At 42.9% G+C, this 15,624-nt stretch overlaps 1 protein-coding gene across 1 annotated transcript in view; it reads left to right on the top strand.

Moving 5' to 3' along the window:
- RAD50 (RAD50 double strand break repair protein) overlaps positions 1 to 15,624 on the top strand; it is a gene marked incomplete in the record, with an annotated part of 1,663,481 nt that overhangs the window by 439,628 nt on the left and 1,208,229 nt on the right. Inside the window, 1 exon segment of the mRNA XM_044069198.1 lies at positions 2,510 to 2,667. Within this exon segment, the coding sequence (XP_043925133.1) occupies positions 2,510 to 2,667 (158 nt within the window).

The raw sequence follows: 15,624 nt of genomic DNA, 5'->3' as shown, positions 1-15,624 counted from the left end.
CCCTGTGTACTACTTGAGCTTTGAGAGTCATCTGGTGGTTTGGAAAACTGCATCAGTGATCTTTGTAAGGACATAGTACAGTTGTGTAAGAACTTACCATAACAGTAGATGTCCTACTGATCACTATTGCAGTTTTTCTTCTCACTCTGTCAACCCCCTTTCTCTGTATTTGTTTACTTCTTTCATGGACTGAGAGGGAACCATTTACTGCCTTCTCCCTTCTTAGCTAACCTATTACTCTAGTTTCCTCAGTTGTCTACAAGCTTTCTTTTTGGAGATAGTCTGAAGATTTTATCCTCGTATGTCCCCTTATATACTCTTAAACCTGCAGGCTTAGGTCATACATTGAACATTTAGGTTTTTGGCTGTTTTACCCCAGTTGGATAGCCAGGTTATCTGGTGAAATAACCTAATATTTTGGAATACTGCTCAGTGATCAGTAGAACATCTACTGTTATGGTAAATTCTTACACAGCTGTACTGTTTTTTTCATCCATTTATTTGACAGTTAGAACTCAACCAACTAGTCATTGAATACCAGTAGGTAAGCTAGCGTAAGGTCATATTTGAGAAGTTTGCTTTGCAGGACTCTGACATCTGAACTTTGGCTTAGCCCAGTCCTCTGGCTTCTTCCACTCTGTGAGTACTGCTTTGTGGTTTATAACAGAAAAGAATCCATTAATTAGGGACCCAACAGTCCTGGACCTTCTGTATCTCCATAAAACAAATAGTTCCACAAATAAGAGAACCAATGATCTAAGTCTTCACTAACATAAATAAACTAGGTGGATAAGTGGTTTAATTACATAATGCCTTCTCCACCTCTGGAATAGACTCACTACAAATCAAACAGGTTGATTCTTTGTCTTCCTTCAGACAGGAACTTGATGATCAGATGGGTATTCTGGCTTGATAGGCCTGGCTCTCCTTGAGAAAAGGGGCTTGGTCTGAAGGTGGGTACTGGCAAGACATAAATAGTCATATGACTCTGTTGTCTTGTAATTCCTATGATCTGTGATCCTTAAAGTTACAGTAAAAATGTGTCCGTTATATTTATCACTTGATATACAGGAAGTCACTTCTGGGTGGGTTGAGAACATCTTTCTGTCTTCTGTAGGTGACTGTTCCTTCCTTCAACAGCAGCTTCCATTCAAGGGCATCAGTGTTTTTTTATATTATTTGTTTAATAAAGTAGTATTGGATCTGTAAAAAAACAAAATACAAACGAGCTTTAAGGATCATTCATTCACTAATTAACTGTTGATTGGATTTGAGATCTGATTGGTGACCTTGGGTTTTAAAGGCTTGGTTGTTTCAACAGTTTTTATTTTACTCTGAAGTCTATGTGGACGAAAGTGCTTAGTAGTACAAAGCTTCTTTTGTGATTTTTTTTTTTTTGCTGTTTTTTTACTAGTTCTCCGTGTACAGGTTTTGGTTGTTTTGATGTTAGATGTAAGCTAAATTCTTTATTGCAGATGCGTCATGTCTAGTGTGGGGAGGGTGAACTAGGGGGTGATTGTGGCATGAGCACACTTGTGTATCTAATGCATTACTTCGTGGAACACATTGGCTGGGTCCGCAGTTGTTTTCAGATTCTAGACTTTATAGAAAAAATATTGATTTCTAATGGTAACTCTGAACTCTTACCTATCCCCCTGTTGGACAGAGGCAGCTTTTAAATGCTGTGCCACCTAAATGCGCTATATGCCCCTTGTTAATTTATGTTCTCAATTATATATGGGAGTACAAGGCAAGGCTTGAAACAGCCTCTTGAGGCCATAAGCCTAATAATCACCTATAAACCTGTGAAGTATTACACACATACCTCTCAACTGTACAGATTTTCACAGAATGTCCAGATTTTAGCCTCATATTTTTGGTTCATTTTTCATAAAATTGTGATGTTTCTGGCAAATTAGTGGTACATCATTAAAGTTTGAAGTTTAAAAATAATAGACATTTGAGTTTCAGACTTCATATCCTTCAGAAAATTCATGCTAATGTAAAACCTGTTGTTCTATCAACTTTCTGTTTGTAAGAGCAATATTTAAAAATTGTCATTGTTTTAGAGCCTTTGTCCCACTTTTATTTATGGCTTTGTCCAGGTTTCTTGGTCTAAGAGGTGGAGAGGCATGATTACACAGCAAAGGTTCCAGCAAGCAGAAACCTGTAGTAGATTTAGTGATATGGTAGGACCATATTTTTTACATATGTTGCCCAGGTACTTTTACTCTAAAATGTTAATATCAGAGATGTAACCCTTTGTAGGTAGAAACCAATCAGGTCAGAGCGGTCATTGGTGGGATGAGTAACCCTTAAAATGGCCAGCAAGTAAGACTGCTGACATTTTGAGTTATGATAGTTACAGCACTTGCATTAAAGGTCTGTAACCCTTTTTGCTGGCTTGCTGAAGTGGGCACGAAGTTATTTTTGCTGCAGGTTAACACATCAGCTTTACATTTGCCTTATTTATGTTTATATTTATATATTTTTTCTTTTTCGCTTTCAGGCTGATAAAGAGGAACAGATCAGAAAAATCAAATCAAGGCACAATGATGAGCTGGTGTCTTTGCTTGGACATTTTCCTAACAAAAAACAGCTTGAAGACTGGCTTCATGCTAAAGTGAAAGAAATTAACCTGGCCAGAGAAAAGCTAGCTAAAGTCAAGTAAGTATGTATTGTGATTCTGAAGTCATGAGTAGTTGGTTTTTTTTTTCTTTTTAATATAAATGGATTTATCTGAGACATTGTATGTGCTTTGAAGTATAAGGGAATTAGATTAGTCTGTTGCCATCCTCTTTATTCAAGTTCATGTACTGTGCTTGCATTTTATAGTAGCACTTTTGACATTCAAATTGTAACATGATTTCTAGCAAATGTACTTGAAGCATTTATCAGCACATAACTGGACCAGCTGCTGACTTTGTCCTGTAGTGTTAGATTTTTACATTATGTGAACATAGATTTTCAAGCCTCTTGTTTTGTTTAGACTGGATTTTATTTCTTTGGGTATCACTGGCCTTTGTAACTGGGCCTACTATCTCTTCCTTATTAGACTGATTGGTAGCTCTTTGCATATGAGGTGGAAGGAACAAGGCACTTGGATGGTATGCATATAGAAGCTGTCGAGCCCAGATTCTAGGAGCAGTATTGTAACATGGTAGGTCTGTGTTGTAGTTTAATACTGAATTAGTACTTGCCCTTAGGACACAGCATTACAGAGCATCCGCATTGGCATTAGGAGCTCTCCTTATTGGCTCTGTCCATACCTGCAATCCTGGACATACCCACCACACTGTTGCAGTGTGAACAGTTTTGAAGCAGATCTCCTCCAGATACATCCCTTGATTCATTAGTACATGGTTCATTATGTCTTTATTTACATAAAACAGACAGACTGCTCTTTCACCTTCCCACTTTTTTCCCTGCCATCATAAGTTACTGTGCTGATGAATCAGTGTTTGTTTCTGACATTTTGGCATAATTTTCTAACAATTTTTTTCTTTCTTTTTTTTTTTCTTAAGGAGGTCTGTCTTTCATTTAAAGTATTCCTTCAGTTTCATTCATTTAGTTTAGGGACTGAGATGCAAGTAGCAACCACAAATAGTCATAAGGCTATAGCCTATGCTCACTCTTGTAAGGAAGAAAATTGGGTTTCCTAGCAGCCTAGGTGATTTGAACACCTAAACTGGGTGTCATTAGTCATCCTGCTGCTGTCCTGTAGTTTACAATAGGCTGCAGCAGCAAAGTAAATAATGAGAATACCTTTTCTCCTGTGGCAGACAGTATATTGAACCCCAGTAATAAACTGTTTGCTTGCAAACATTGTGTTTTTCTAATTTTTTTTCGTCACCAGATATTGGATCGTAAGACCTGTGTCTCAGATACCTACTTATATACACAACTGTCACAGGGAATATATAACAATAAAATACTACTCACCAAACTGCACTGATCTGGTTTCCTGGCCTGGCATTGTAAGCACGTACACACCAATTAGCTGCAGCACTGCCTAATTGGAGGCTTGCTTTACTCCCCTCCCATGATCCTCCCAGAGTTTATTCCTTTATGCATTAATAGCCTCTCCTTCCCTCATGCATCAAACATAATCTGCGTTACAGTGAGGCACAGTTACGATATGTAATTCCATATGTTCAGTGTATGAATAATAGTTAATGCTAACAAAACAAAACCTATTGTTTTAGCATAGGATGCTACCTTTTCCTAGAGAACCTCCATTAATATTGTATTATTAAATAACATTAGCACTGAGTAAGTTTCCTATACAAAATTACTAGAAATGGTAACATTTAACCATACACAGTTGAACAGCAGCATAGACTATGTAATAGAAAAGGCTAACCAAAAGGCTGGTATGTTATACAGCTCAGAACTTTATCTGTTACAGTCTTCAATAATGATCACTTAAACTTGCATACCACCCACCCTTTTGTATGCACCTCCCTTTCTAACAAATGTCTGTAAGGCCAAACTGAACAAAATGGAGCGATGTTGCAGTAAGACTGCTAAATTTGACTCCAGTAATCTACACTGAACCCATCACTGTGTTGCCCTAAAAAATATTAATTTCCTAGCATCATACAGCACACTCTTATCAAAATAATCAAAAGAAGTTCACAAAATCATCTGCAAAACAAAAAAAAATTTTGCTGTGATTAATCTAGTGTAACTTTACAATCCAACATGGTCGCTTAGATTTCAAAACTCAAACATGATACATTCCCAAAGATCCTGCAATCATTAATGATGACTTCTGTAACTTAGTTTCCTGTACAAGATCAGGAATAACCTCCTAACAGAAATTCACATGATATCAAACTATTCATGTTTGTCAAAACCATATAAACATACCTTCAGCAAAACTGGATTTGCCCATGCTTCTGTGTGTTACATGATACACATTATTACTCTCTCAATATACACTATTTTTACAATCATCCTCTCCTGTTTAACATATGATGTTCTGTAGTCCTATCTCACTTTCATTCTTACAGCCGATCCTTGGCACCGATTCGGCCGATTACAAAGCTCAAAGTCTCTCAGTTGGCTCGTGGCAAGGTAGGTATCCCATAGTGCACTAGTAAGAATCCCCAGATCTTGTTTGCCGCGTCTACGAGTTCTGAAGTGCTCTCTTTCCTGGCCGTGGCTAAGTTGGATTTTCTTCATTATTCTTTTTCTATAGTGGTCATTTTTTGATAATATTAGTAGCTTAGTGTAAGTAGCTTAATTGTTGTTATTGTTTGTCTTTTCGGCTTTTTCCCAGTTAGGGCTTGCCACAGCGGAACTCCGGTCCGCTAATGATTGGCAGTAGATTTTTATGGTGCTGAGTTGCCAGCTCGATGCCCAACCTTCAGTGAAGGGACGCCCATTCACGCATGTCTTTCAGAGGCCACTCGAACACGTGGAGGACATGCAGACTCCACACAGAAGGCACTCCAGCTGAGAATCGAACAGAACCTCTTGCTGTGAGGTAACAACGATACCACCGTACCACCATGGATAGTAGTAAATTAGCGTGTTTTTTGAATATTTGCAAAGTTGTTTTTGAAAACTTGCTAGCTGTCGCTTCCACAGGCCCTTTTCTTCTGAGTGGTATCCCTTCTTCGGTGTGCTAGTTTTTTGCTATTTTTAGATATCTTAGGCATAGGTCCGTGTTTTGGTTAGGACCTTTTCTAAACTTGTGTTTTTGACTAGAATAAGTAGTATAAAATTAATAGCTGTGTGCAGTGTTCCTTTATTAACTCTTATTAGCTAGATCTATTTAGTCAGAGTGTTTGTTGAATTTATTGCAGTTGTTTTTGCAAATTGTTGACGTAGCTTCCTCCTCTGTTTATGGCTAGGTCCGTTTAAGTTAGAGAACCTAGTCCTGTTTTTGCTCATCCTTGTGTGTTGTTCTTGAGTAGGACTAGGCCCGTTTAAGTTAGAGGACCTAGTCCTCTGTTGTTTTTTTCTTTGTGTGCAGTGCTTCCTTAGCAGGGCTAGGCCCGTTTAAGTTAGAGGGCCTTATCCTCTCTTTCTGCTTTTCCCTCTTGTGATTGTGTTTTGTGACCATGTCTGAGGAATCAAAGGATCATAAACCTTCGGGTTTTAAAAAGTGTCTCAAATGTTCTCAAAAAATGACCCTGACTGAAGGACATAGTAATTGTGTTTACTGCGTCAGAGCCATAAATCTTCAGGAGACATGTTCCTTTTACCACTCCTTTAGTTCTCGGGTTCTCCAGGAAAGGAAGAACAAATTGATCCTGAAAGGTCTTCTTAAGCCTTATTTTGAGGAGGATTTAGCCAGCTCTTCATCATCGCATTCCAGGTCTCCCTCTTCTAAAAAAGAAAAGGTCAAGTCGGCTAAGAGGCGGTCTCCCATACCGACAATTTTGTCTGGTCCTCCACAAAAAATTACAAAATTGGACAAACCTTCTAACTCTTCGGCTCCACTGTCCTCGGAGCTGGTCGAGGTTGTCGACATCAACACTCCAGTATCGGCCCAAAGTTTTTCAGAGCTGACTACTGAACACTTACCTCAGAGCCGGTCTAGAGAATCATTACCAGTCTCCCCAACTCTCAGATCTCCGATTTTGCAGACATCTAGATCACCTACCTTGTCTTCCAGATCCTCCCAAGAGTCTTTCTGAAGAGGATGTAGAAAGAGTAGTGCTTAGACTCTTGAAGTCGTCAGTGCTAGCTAATTTGTTTCCAGCTCCACCCAATCGGTTCCGGAGCTGTCTAAGGCCGTACTACCTCTGTTCCTCCTCCAAGCCACGTCGGTCCTTCGGAGCCAGAGCTATCGGTGCTACTTGTGCAACAGTCGGTTCCAGCACCACTTTTGTTTGTCTTGGAGCCAAGTTCCGCTCCGACACTTTCGGCGCCATCCTTGGTGTCTAGGAGCTGAAGCTCACCAGGTGGCCCCGACAGGGATGCTTGGACCCGAACTTCCTCAGTTCTGAGCCTACCTCTCGGTGCGTCGGTTGGGTTGAGCTCGGATCCTACATCTATTTCAGAGCCAGTCACTTTGGAGCCAAGAGCTACTTCTGCTTCCTCAGAACTAGGGGTGTCCTTGGAGCCGGAGAGATCTGCCTTCGAAATGATGAAGGAGCGTGCCATCTAGGTCTTCAGCTCTACACAAGGGTAACAATGCTGTTTCCCCTCAAGCTCTGACTTGTGTCTCAGCACTATCTCTCTCTCTCTCTTGACAGCAGAGACCCACAGCCTCAGGAGCCCCCATTGTGTGGCCCCCAGTCTTCTGAGACCTCTACAGAATACCCTTCTGAGGAGCCTCCTCGTAAGAGGACTTGCAAGTGGACGCGAGGAGTCAGAAGGGTCCCCTAGGTCGTCCTCTGATGATATCTCCTTTGTAGATATCCTAGAGATCTTGAAACAGAGAGTTGGCTGGCCCACTGACAACCCTGTCTGATGAGTCAGTGTACCTGAAGGCTTTCGGGTCTCAACCTTCAGCCTCGTGGGTGTCTCCACCTTTCAATGAACTCTTAGATTTAGTCAGTCGAAAGGTGTGGGAAACTCCTGATGCCGTGGAACCAGTCCCCAGAAGGCCCAACAAATTTCTTTCAGCCCCCAAAGAGAAAGAGTCTTTGACTAAAGGTGTGCCTGTAGATGCCATGGTGGTGGCAGCAGCCACAAAGAAAGAACTAGCATAAACTTCCTCATCTGTCCATCCACCGAACAAGGTGTCTTGAACGATGGACAGATACGGGAAGCGTATCTTCTCTTCAGTGGCTTTTACACTTCGCTGATTACCTCACCCATTTCACTAAGCTTCAAAGAGATCTCCTAAAGGAGCTAGGAGATGCTGTCCAAGGTACCTTAGCTGAAGGAGTCCCTGAGAAGGTTACTGCTCAGTTGTCTACCTTAAACTCCATTGTTAACTCCTCCATGAGGCTGATATCTTATGCACAGATGGAGCAAGCAGGGCAGCGGGTTCAGGAGTTTCCCTTAGGAGACACTCCTGGATGCGCTTATGTAACTTTGCGGAGCCCTTCAAATCTACATTTACCAATGCCCCCTTTGACGGTTTCTGTCTGCTTGGACCAAAGGTAAAAAATACACTCACTAGGAGCGAGCAGGAAGGGAAAACTCTCTCTGCCATAGGAGTATGTTTTTCCGTCCCTTCTAGACCATACCCTAAGGGTTAGAGAGGCGGGAAAATGTGGTTCAAGAAATCTCAGAGATTTTTCCCGGACACAAGGTGATTTATCCTCCAGAGGCAGAGGAGGAGGAAGTAATGGTAGATGTCACCCTAGAGGCAGGGGGGGGGGTGGTCTGAAAAACCAAGGTGGCCACGATTCCTTTCGTGGACGTCCCTATCAGCGCTCCTGAAGTGGGGCCTGACTGTGCTTCTCTGGAGCCAGTCGGGGGTCGCTTATCTTTGTATCCAGAAGCCTGGCACGACATCACCCAAGACAAGTGGGTACAAAGAATAATTTCCAGAGGATACTCCATATACTTCTCTTTTCCACCTCATCCCACCAAGAAAATCCCAGATGTTCCACCCAATCACAGGGATCAAGCAACTATAGAAGTCCAAAAGTTGCTTCAAAAGAGTCTCATCCAAACCATCCCCGCAGACCAGATAGGATTCGGAACTTACTCCAGATTCTTTTTAGTGCCAAAACGAACAGGGGACTGGAGGCCCATTTTGGATCTCAGAAAGTTAAATGAATCAGTGAAGAAGTCCAAGTTCTGAATGGTAACACTGCAGTCTATACTCCGTCTGTTAGAGAAAGACAATTGGATGTGCTCCATAGACCTCCAAGATGTGCACTACCACATAAAAATGGACAGTGCTTCGAGGAGTCCTTTAAGCTTCTGGCTGGGAGCCAGTCATTACCAATTTCGTGCTCTGCCCTTTGGTCTCACCACAGCCCCCAGGGTGTTCACCAAATGTATGGCAGTTGTAATGACTCACTTGAGACGACTTGGATTCCAAGTGTTTCCGTACCTGGATGACTGGCTCCTGATTGCCATCACCAGACACCTACTTCTACAAGCCAGGGATTCAACCATCCAAGTCTGCACTCAGCTAGGGATTACTATAAATTGGGAAAAGTCTGCCTTGTCGCCGTCTCAATATGTGACTTTTATAGGCTCAGAAATAGACACAGTCGCAATGATGGCTCACCTTTCTGCAGACAGAATACAAAATCTAAGACAGCAGATATACAGCCTACTTCCCCAACACAAAGTCAAAGTGAAGACAGTGCTCAAACTTCTAGGAACCATGGCCTCTACTATAACTCTAGTTCCACTAGCCAGACTACATATGAGAATTCTTCAATGGCTACTCTTTTCCTAGTGGTCTCTTCAACAACTGCCTCTGTCTCATCCTATTTTGATAACAGAATCTTGCAAAAAGGACCTTCGTTGGTGGATCCAGTCCAATCAACTAACGATAGGGACACCAATCATTCCTTGCCAATCCATTGCTACTGTGACCACGGATGCCTCCCAGATAGGATTGGGGGGCATTTTCTAGGCAGGACAGTCCAAGGCACATGGCAAGAACATGAGGCTCACTTGCATATCAGTGTCCTAGAGATGAGAGCAGTGCTACTAGTGTTGCAAGCACTTCACGACTTTCTTCCTCTAGTGACAATAGCAATCCAATCAGACAATATGTCAGTGGTATGATATATAAACAAACAAGGAGAAACCAGATCCTACCCCCTATGTCGAGAGGCTCTTTGTGTTTGGCAGTGGGTGATATCTTTCCAACGCTTTCTAGTTGCAACGCACATCCCAGGGACAACCAATGTGATAGCTGACAAGATCAGCAGGGCAATCTTGATGCCTCATGAGTGGTCTTTGAATCAGAAAGTCTCAGAACAGATTTTCCGCAAGTGGGGACAGCCTTGCTACGATCTATTTGCCAGCCCACTGAACGCCAAATGTAGCAGCTACTTCTCCCTTATCCCCCCAGGGGAGACACCGAGAGACACACTTGTTCACAATTGGCCTTCGGGACTTCTTTATGCCTTCCCTTCCTTTCCGCTAACATTGAAGTGATCCAGAAACCAAAGACATTGGGAAGCAGAATGATTCTTATCACTCCTTACTGGCCTTGTCAGATTTGGTTCTCCTGTCTCGGGCCTCACCTTCTGAACGATCCATGGACTCTGGACCCAGTACCAGACCTTCTGACACATATGTCGGCACCTTCCATCCCTGTCTCCACACCCTCAACTTGACAGTGTGGCTGCTTCACTTCCATCCCTAGCCAGGCTTCATGATTTCTCCCCTGCAGTTACACATATCCTGATCTTCTTACAAGCCTTCTACGAGAAAATTGTACGCTAGCAAATGGAAAAGATTTTCTCTCTGGGCACGAGAAAAAAACATAGATCCTTACACAGCCTGCATTCCCTTGGTGTTAGTATTCCTAACCGAACTTTTTCATCAGGGATCAGCTGTTGCTACAATCAAAGTTCAATTAGCAGTGATCTCCAATTTTCATTTGGGACAACACAAACCTAATCTTATGGCTCACAGATTGTGTAAATAATTTTTGAAAGGCACTACCTTGCTAAGACCTCCCTTTCAAGAACCTGTATCTCCCTGGGATCTAAATTTTGTTCTGTCCAAACTTACTTCCTCGCCTTTTGAACCCGTACATACTTGTGAATTAAAGTTCCTTTCATGGAAGACCATTTTTCTAGTAGCCATTACATCCGCCAGAAGAGTGTCAGAGTTGCAAGCACTTTCAGTCAAACCTCCTTACTTGATTTTTCAGAGAGACAAAGTTTCCCTTCGTACAAATCCGTCCTTCATCCCCAAAGTTTGTTCTCAATCTAATATGAATCAAATAATTGAACTGCCAGTCTTTTTTCCTAATCATTCAAGCAATAAGTTTCATCGCTTGATGTTCACAAATAGTTAAGGTTCTATCTACATAGAACCAAGGAGTTTAGGAGATCATACCAATTGTTTGTATCTTTGTCTGAGACGAGAAACGGTATGCCAGTCTCCAAGATAACATTATCAAACTGGATTTCAAATTGTATATATTTTATTTACTCTTCTAATGGCAAAGAACTCCCATTTAAAATTAAAGCTCATTCTACTAGATCCATATCCACATCCACTGCCTTTCAAGCCAGAATTCCAATTGACAGTATATGTGCAGCAGCAACTTGGGCTACCCCTCATACCTTTATTACTCATTATAAATTGGACTTGGCCTCCAGGGCTAGAGCCTCCTTTGGTTCCATGGTTCTTTGGAGTATATTCCTGTGAGCCACCTGAGAAAAAGGTGCTAGGGGATACTGTCCCATATGTAAGAATGAAGGCGAGATAGGACTACAGAACATAAAGAAGTTTTGTACTCACCATAATGTTCCATGTTTGTAGTCCATCTTGCCCTTCTTTCTTACAAACCCACCCACCTACCACCGTCCATCTATCCTTGGAGGATCTGGAGACAACATAGTGTCCGTCTTCCTTAGGGTGGAGACCTTTCATCTTTGTAGTTTCCTTGTGGAAATACCTTCTATCACTTTTTTAGACAGCAGCAAATAAGATCTGGGGATTCTTACTAGTGCACTATGGGATACCTACCTTGTCTCGAGCCAACTGAGAGACTTCAAGCTTTGTAATCGGCCGAGTCGGAACCGAGGATCGGCTCCGAACCCGTATGTAAGAATGAAGGGTGAGATGGACTACAAACATGGAATGTTATGGTGAGTACATAACTTCTTTTTTATCTTGTTGATTAATCCTTACTTTTATGTTCTTACACTTACTGTATCTTAAATTTTCTGGCATGTCCTTCTATTCATATGCTGCAGTATTCATAACATAAGGGAGTCTGACTCGTATGTCCGGCCAGTATCCAAAACTCTTCATGCCACTGCAAGGTGCATGCTACACCAGACAACATAACGTGTACATCGGCCTCACACCTACCTCAGAAACTTTTCTGCCACCTGTCTGATTGCCTGCTCCAGACATTTGCTCACCAGAACTATTGTGTTCCAGTTACCAGATAAGTGCCCATTGGGTTTTTTTCTTGAAATCCTTGCTGCTGCTTGTTTGTTGGGTTCTTGTCAGCTAGGAAGGGCAAGTGTCAGTGTGGAAGGCAGATTCCACATAAAGACGCCCACAAGCTTTGCCTCTTCTGTGTAGATCCAGACCACAACCACACCAGTTCTATTGACCCTCAGGAGTTGGATAGCCTCGCTAAAATTATACTTAGAAAAACAACTCCTTAAGCACCTAGCATGGGAAATGGATGTGACGTTTGACCCTTTGGACAAGCTGTATCAAGAAGGCCAGAAAATTGTGGCCTGAACTTTCAGTTGCTCCCTCTCTTCTGGTTATTTTTCCCAAGGCTGGTGTAAGCCCGGAGGTCGTACCAGAGGTGGTAGATGTATCTTTGGCAGGTACCACAGTGGAAGCCCTGAAGGAGTCCACCGGTACATCCGCGAGGGAAGGGCAGGTGTCCGACCAGGGCGATAAGGGGGGAACCCAGGCTCGTTATCACCGAAGGCCCATATGGCTTCATACAAATCATGGTGTGTGAAGATGTCCTCTTCAATATTGTCAAATGTAGGCTAACGTCTGGTCCTTCCACCTTTCATCATATGGAAGCCCCTAAAAAGAAGGCTAAAACTAAACCTGTGTCCCCTGCTACACCACAGCAGTCCCATGAATGGCAATCTTTTTCTCAAACCTCTTTAATGTCTTTATGGCCCTTTACCAATCTTCTTTTTTTTCTGTTCCTTTGCAGTTCTTTCCTTCTTCCACAACTTTCAAAAGGACAGATGTTAAAACTTCCTCAGAGGAAGAGGATCCTCTGGTGAGGAGTCCTTGGCGTACTCCACCCAGTTGGCTTCCCCCTTAGGGTATGCCTCCCCAGAGGAGGAATCTAATGGTAGAGATACCCCTGGGGAGGACATTTCTCTTGGAGAGACCATTCTCAAAATAAAGGATTTTTTTCAAGTGGGATGGCTCCCAAGTTTCAGACATTCAAAAAAGGTACTATGACCTCTTGCAGATGGATTCCCCATCCCCTTCTGCTATTCTTTCAGTTTTGCTTGCCTTTGTGAATGTCTTCTTGGCTGCCTCCAAATGTTCAGACTCTTAGCCTCCTGCTGCTAAGCTTCCAGACAGGTTCTATAAGGTACTTGAGGACTCCAAGTTGCTTTTCGAGGCTCTTGCTGCTGATCCTGCTACCATTTCTGTCTATGGATTAGGCTTTAAAATTGCTACCTTCCACTTCCTTGTTACCCTCTAATAAGGAGAGTAAGGTCATGGAATGTTTGGGAAAAAAGATTTACACTTCTGCTACTTTGGCTTTCCAGGCTATTAGTTATCAGACCCATATGGCAAAGTACTCCCTGGCTCTTCTGATGGATGCAGGGAAATTTTTGGCAGACATTTCAGATTTCCATCCAAATTCTAAATTGGCAGGTATTCTTAATTCTTCTTCACAAGTAACTAGGCACTCTGTCAAGTGCAGTTATGATGCTGCTGATGCCTCTGTTAGGGCACCTGCCACTGGGTCGGTCCTTCGTAGATATTTTTGGCTTAGGCTACAACCTCTGCTTGAAGACTTCATGGCAACATTTCTAGATGCACCCTTGGATAACAAAGCCTTGTTTGGTAGTTCAGCAGCAGAGCTATTTACATCTGTTCAAGAGAAAGGAAAGGGTTACAGGACCTTAAACATTCTTCTATCTCCAGTTCCATGTTTTCAAAGAAATTACCCTGTTAAGACTCTTTTTGTAAGGGAGCCATCCCTTTCCTCTTCTGAAAGTAAGAGGGGACCTAGAAAACCAGCCTCTTCCAGGACTGCTTCTTCCACCCCTGCTCCTAAACAGTCCTTTCAGTCCCAGCCTAAGCCAGGTAGTCTGTGACTACCAGCCACCAGGGCCATTCACTCCCCTGTTTCTTCGTGTCAGCCTATCTCTTGCTGCTTGGAAGCTGATTATCCAGGACTCTTGGATCCTTTCTGTAATCAAAACAGGGTATTTCATGGTTTGGGAAAAATTCCCCTCATTCAGAGGGGTCCCACCCCCCCAAAATCAGTTGAGCTTCTTTCTTCAGGTCATCTCAGACCTGATTTCTCAAGGGACTATCCAAGAGGTTCTCTCCTCCCAGCAAAGAAAGGGTTTTTACTCCAGGATTTTCTTGGTTCCCAGGAAGGATGGCTCTTGGAGACGCATACTGGTCCTTTCCCATTTAAACACTTTCTCAAAGTCCCTTCTTTTCATATGTTGACTTTACCTTCCCGTCTCCCTCTCATTCATCACCAGGTGTTCATGATGTCCTTAGACAAAGATGCCTATCTTCACATGCCCATCCATCCGCTGTTCAGGAAATGTTTACGTTTTTCTATTGCTCCCTTGCATTTTCAGTTTTGTGCTTTGCCCTTTGGTCTCTCTATGGCACCAAGGGTCTTCACAAAGTGCTTGGCTCCTGACATAGCATTCTGCAGAATGCATAGAATTCAAATCTTCCCTTACCTGGATGACCTTTTTATTCAGGCATAGACACCAGAACTTCTCCAGGAACATCTTTCCTTCACTATTGCCCTTCTGCAGAGCTTAGGGTTCACTATAAACTTCCAGAAGTCTTACCTCTTCACAGGATCACATTTTCCTGGGATGCAGGATCAGACAAAATGTTAGCCTCTCTTCCCACAGGGAAGGTTTTGTTCCTATTTTCAGGGCATTCTTCCTCTTCAGTCTTTGACAGCCAGGGGCTTCCTCCATCTCCTCGGGTACATGGCATCCACTATCCCCATGCTACCCTTAGCAAGACTGCATGCGAGGAAGTTGCAGTGGTATCTGAGAACTGTGAGGATGCAACACTTGCATCCTTTGGAATTCCTGATCCCACTCCTTCAGGTAGACAAAAATCCTGGCCTACCTCTGCAACACCCCCTCCTTCCCTAGAGTTATTCACAAATGCCTCGGACACAGGTTGGGGAAGAACACTTCAGTTCTGGAAGGGTAAAGAAGTTTGGTCTCCCAAACAGCCACAGGAACATATCCATGTAAAGGAGATGAGGGCACTAGTTTATGCTCTGCAGATCTTCAAAAGCAACCTTGCTCCATGTATCAGGGGTACTGAAGTGGTTCACAGACAACACCACAGCTCTTTGGTACATCAACAGGGGGGGGGGGGTGAAGTCTTACATTCTATGCAGACTAGCTCTACTCACCTAGGAATTAGCATTGCAAAGCCAAATTTCCCTTCAGGCAGTTTACCTCCCCTCAGTCCAGAACAAGTGGCAGATTCCTTAAGCAGGTCCATGACGCAGTCCCATGAATGGGTGTTGCACAGGGATGTGTTTCTGGACCTAATCCATCATTGGGGTATGCCTCAAGTAGACCTCTTTGCCTCCCCCATGGACAGACAATGTCCAAAATTTTGTGCTAGGGTCCCACATCCCCTGATATGGAACATGGATGCTATATCTTTCTCTTGGAATGGGATGTTTCTGTATGCATTCCCCCCCTTGCCTGTTCTGCAAAACATCCTACTGAAGATTTAGCAGGATCAGCCCAAAATCTTGATGGTGACTCCTTTTTGGCCAAGGCAGCACTGGTTCCCCCTTCTCCTGCACGTAGCCAGGGGTAGTCATCACAAGTT

This window comes from Protopterus annectens, chromosome 4.part0 (genome assembly GCF_019279795.1).
Source record: "Protopterus annectens isolate FY-2018-M chromosome 4.part0, PAN1.0, whole genome shotgun sequence".
In the NCBI taxonomy this organism is placed as follows: Eukaryota; Metazoa; Chordata; order Ceratodontiformes; family Protopteridae; genus Protopterus; species Protopterus annectens.
Note: the sequence above shows the minus strand (reverse complement) of the source record. Positions and strands in the feature narration are given on the sequence as shown.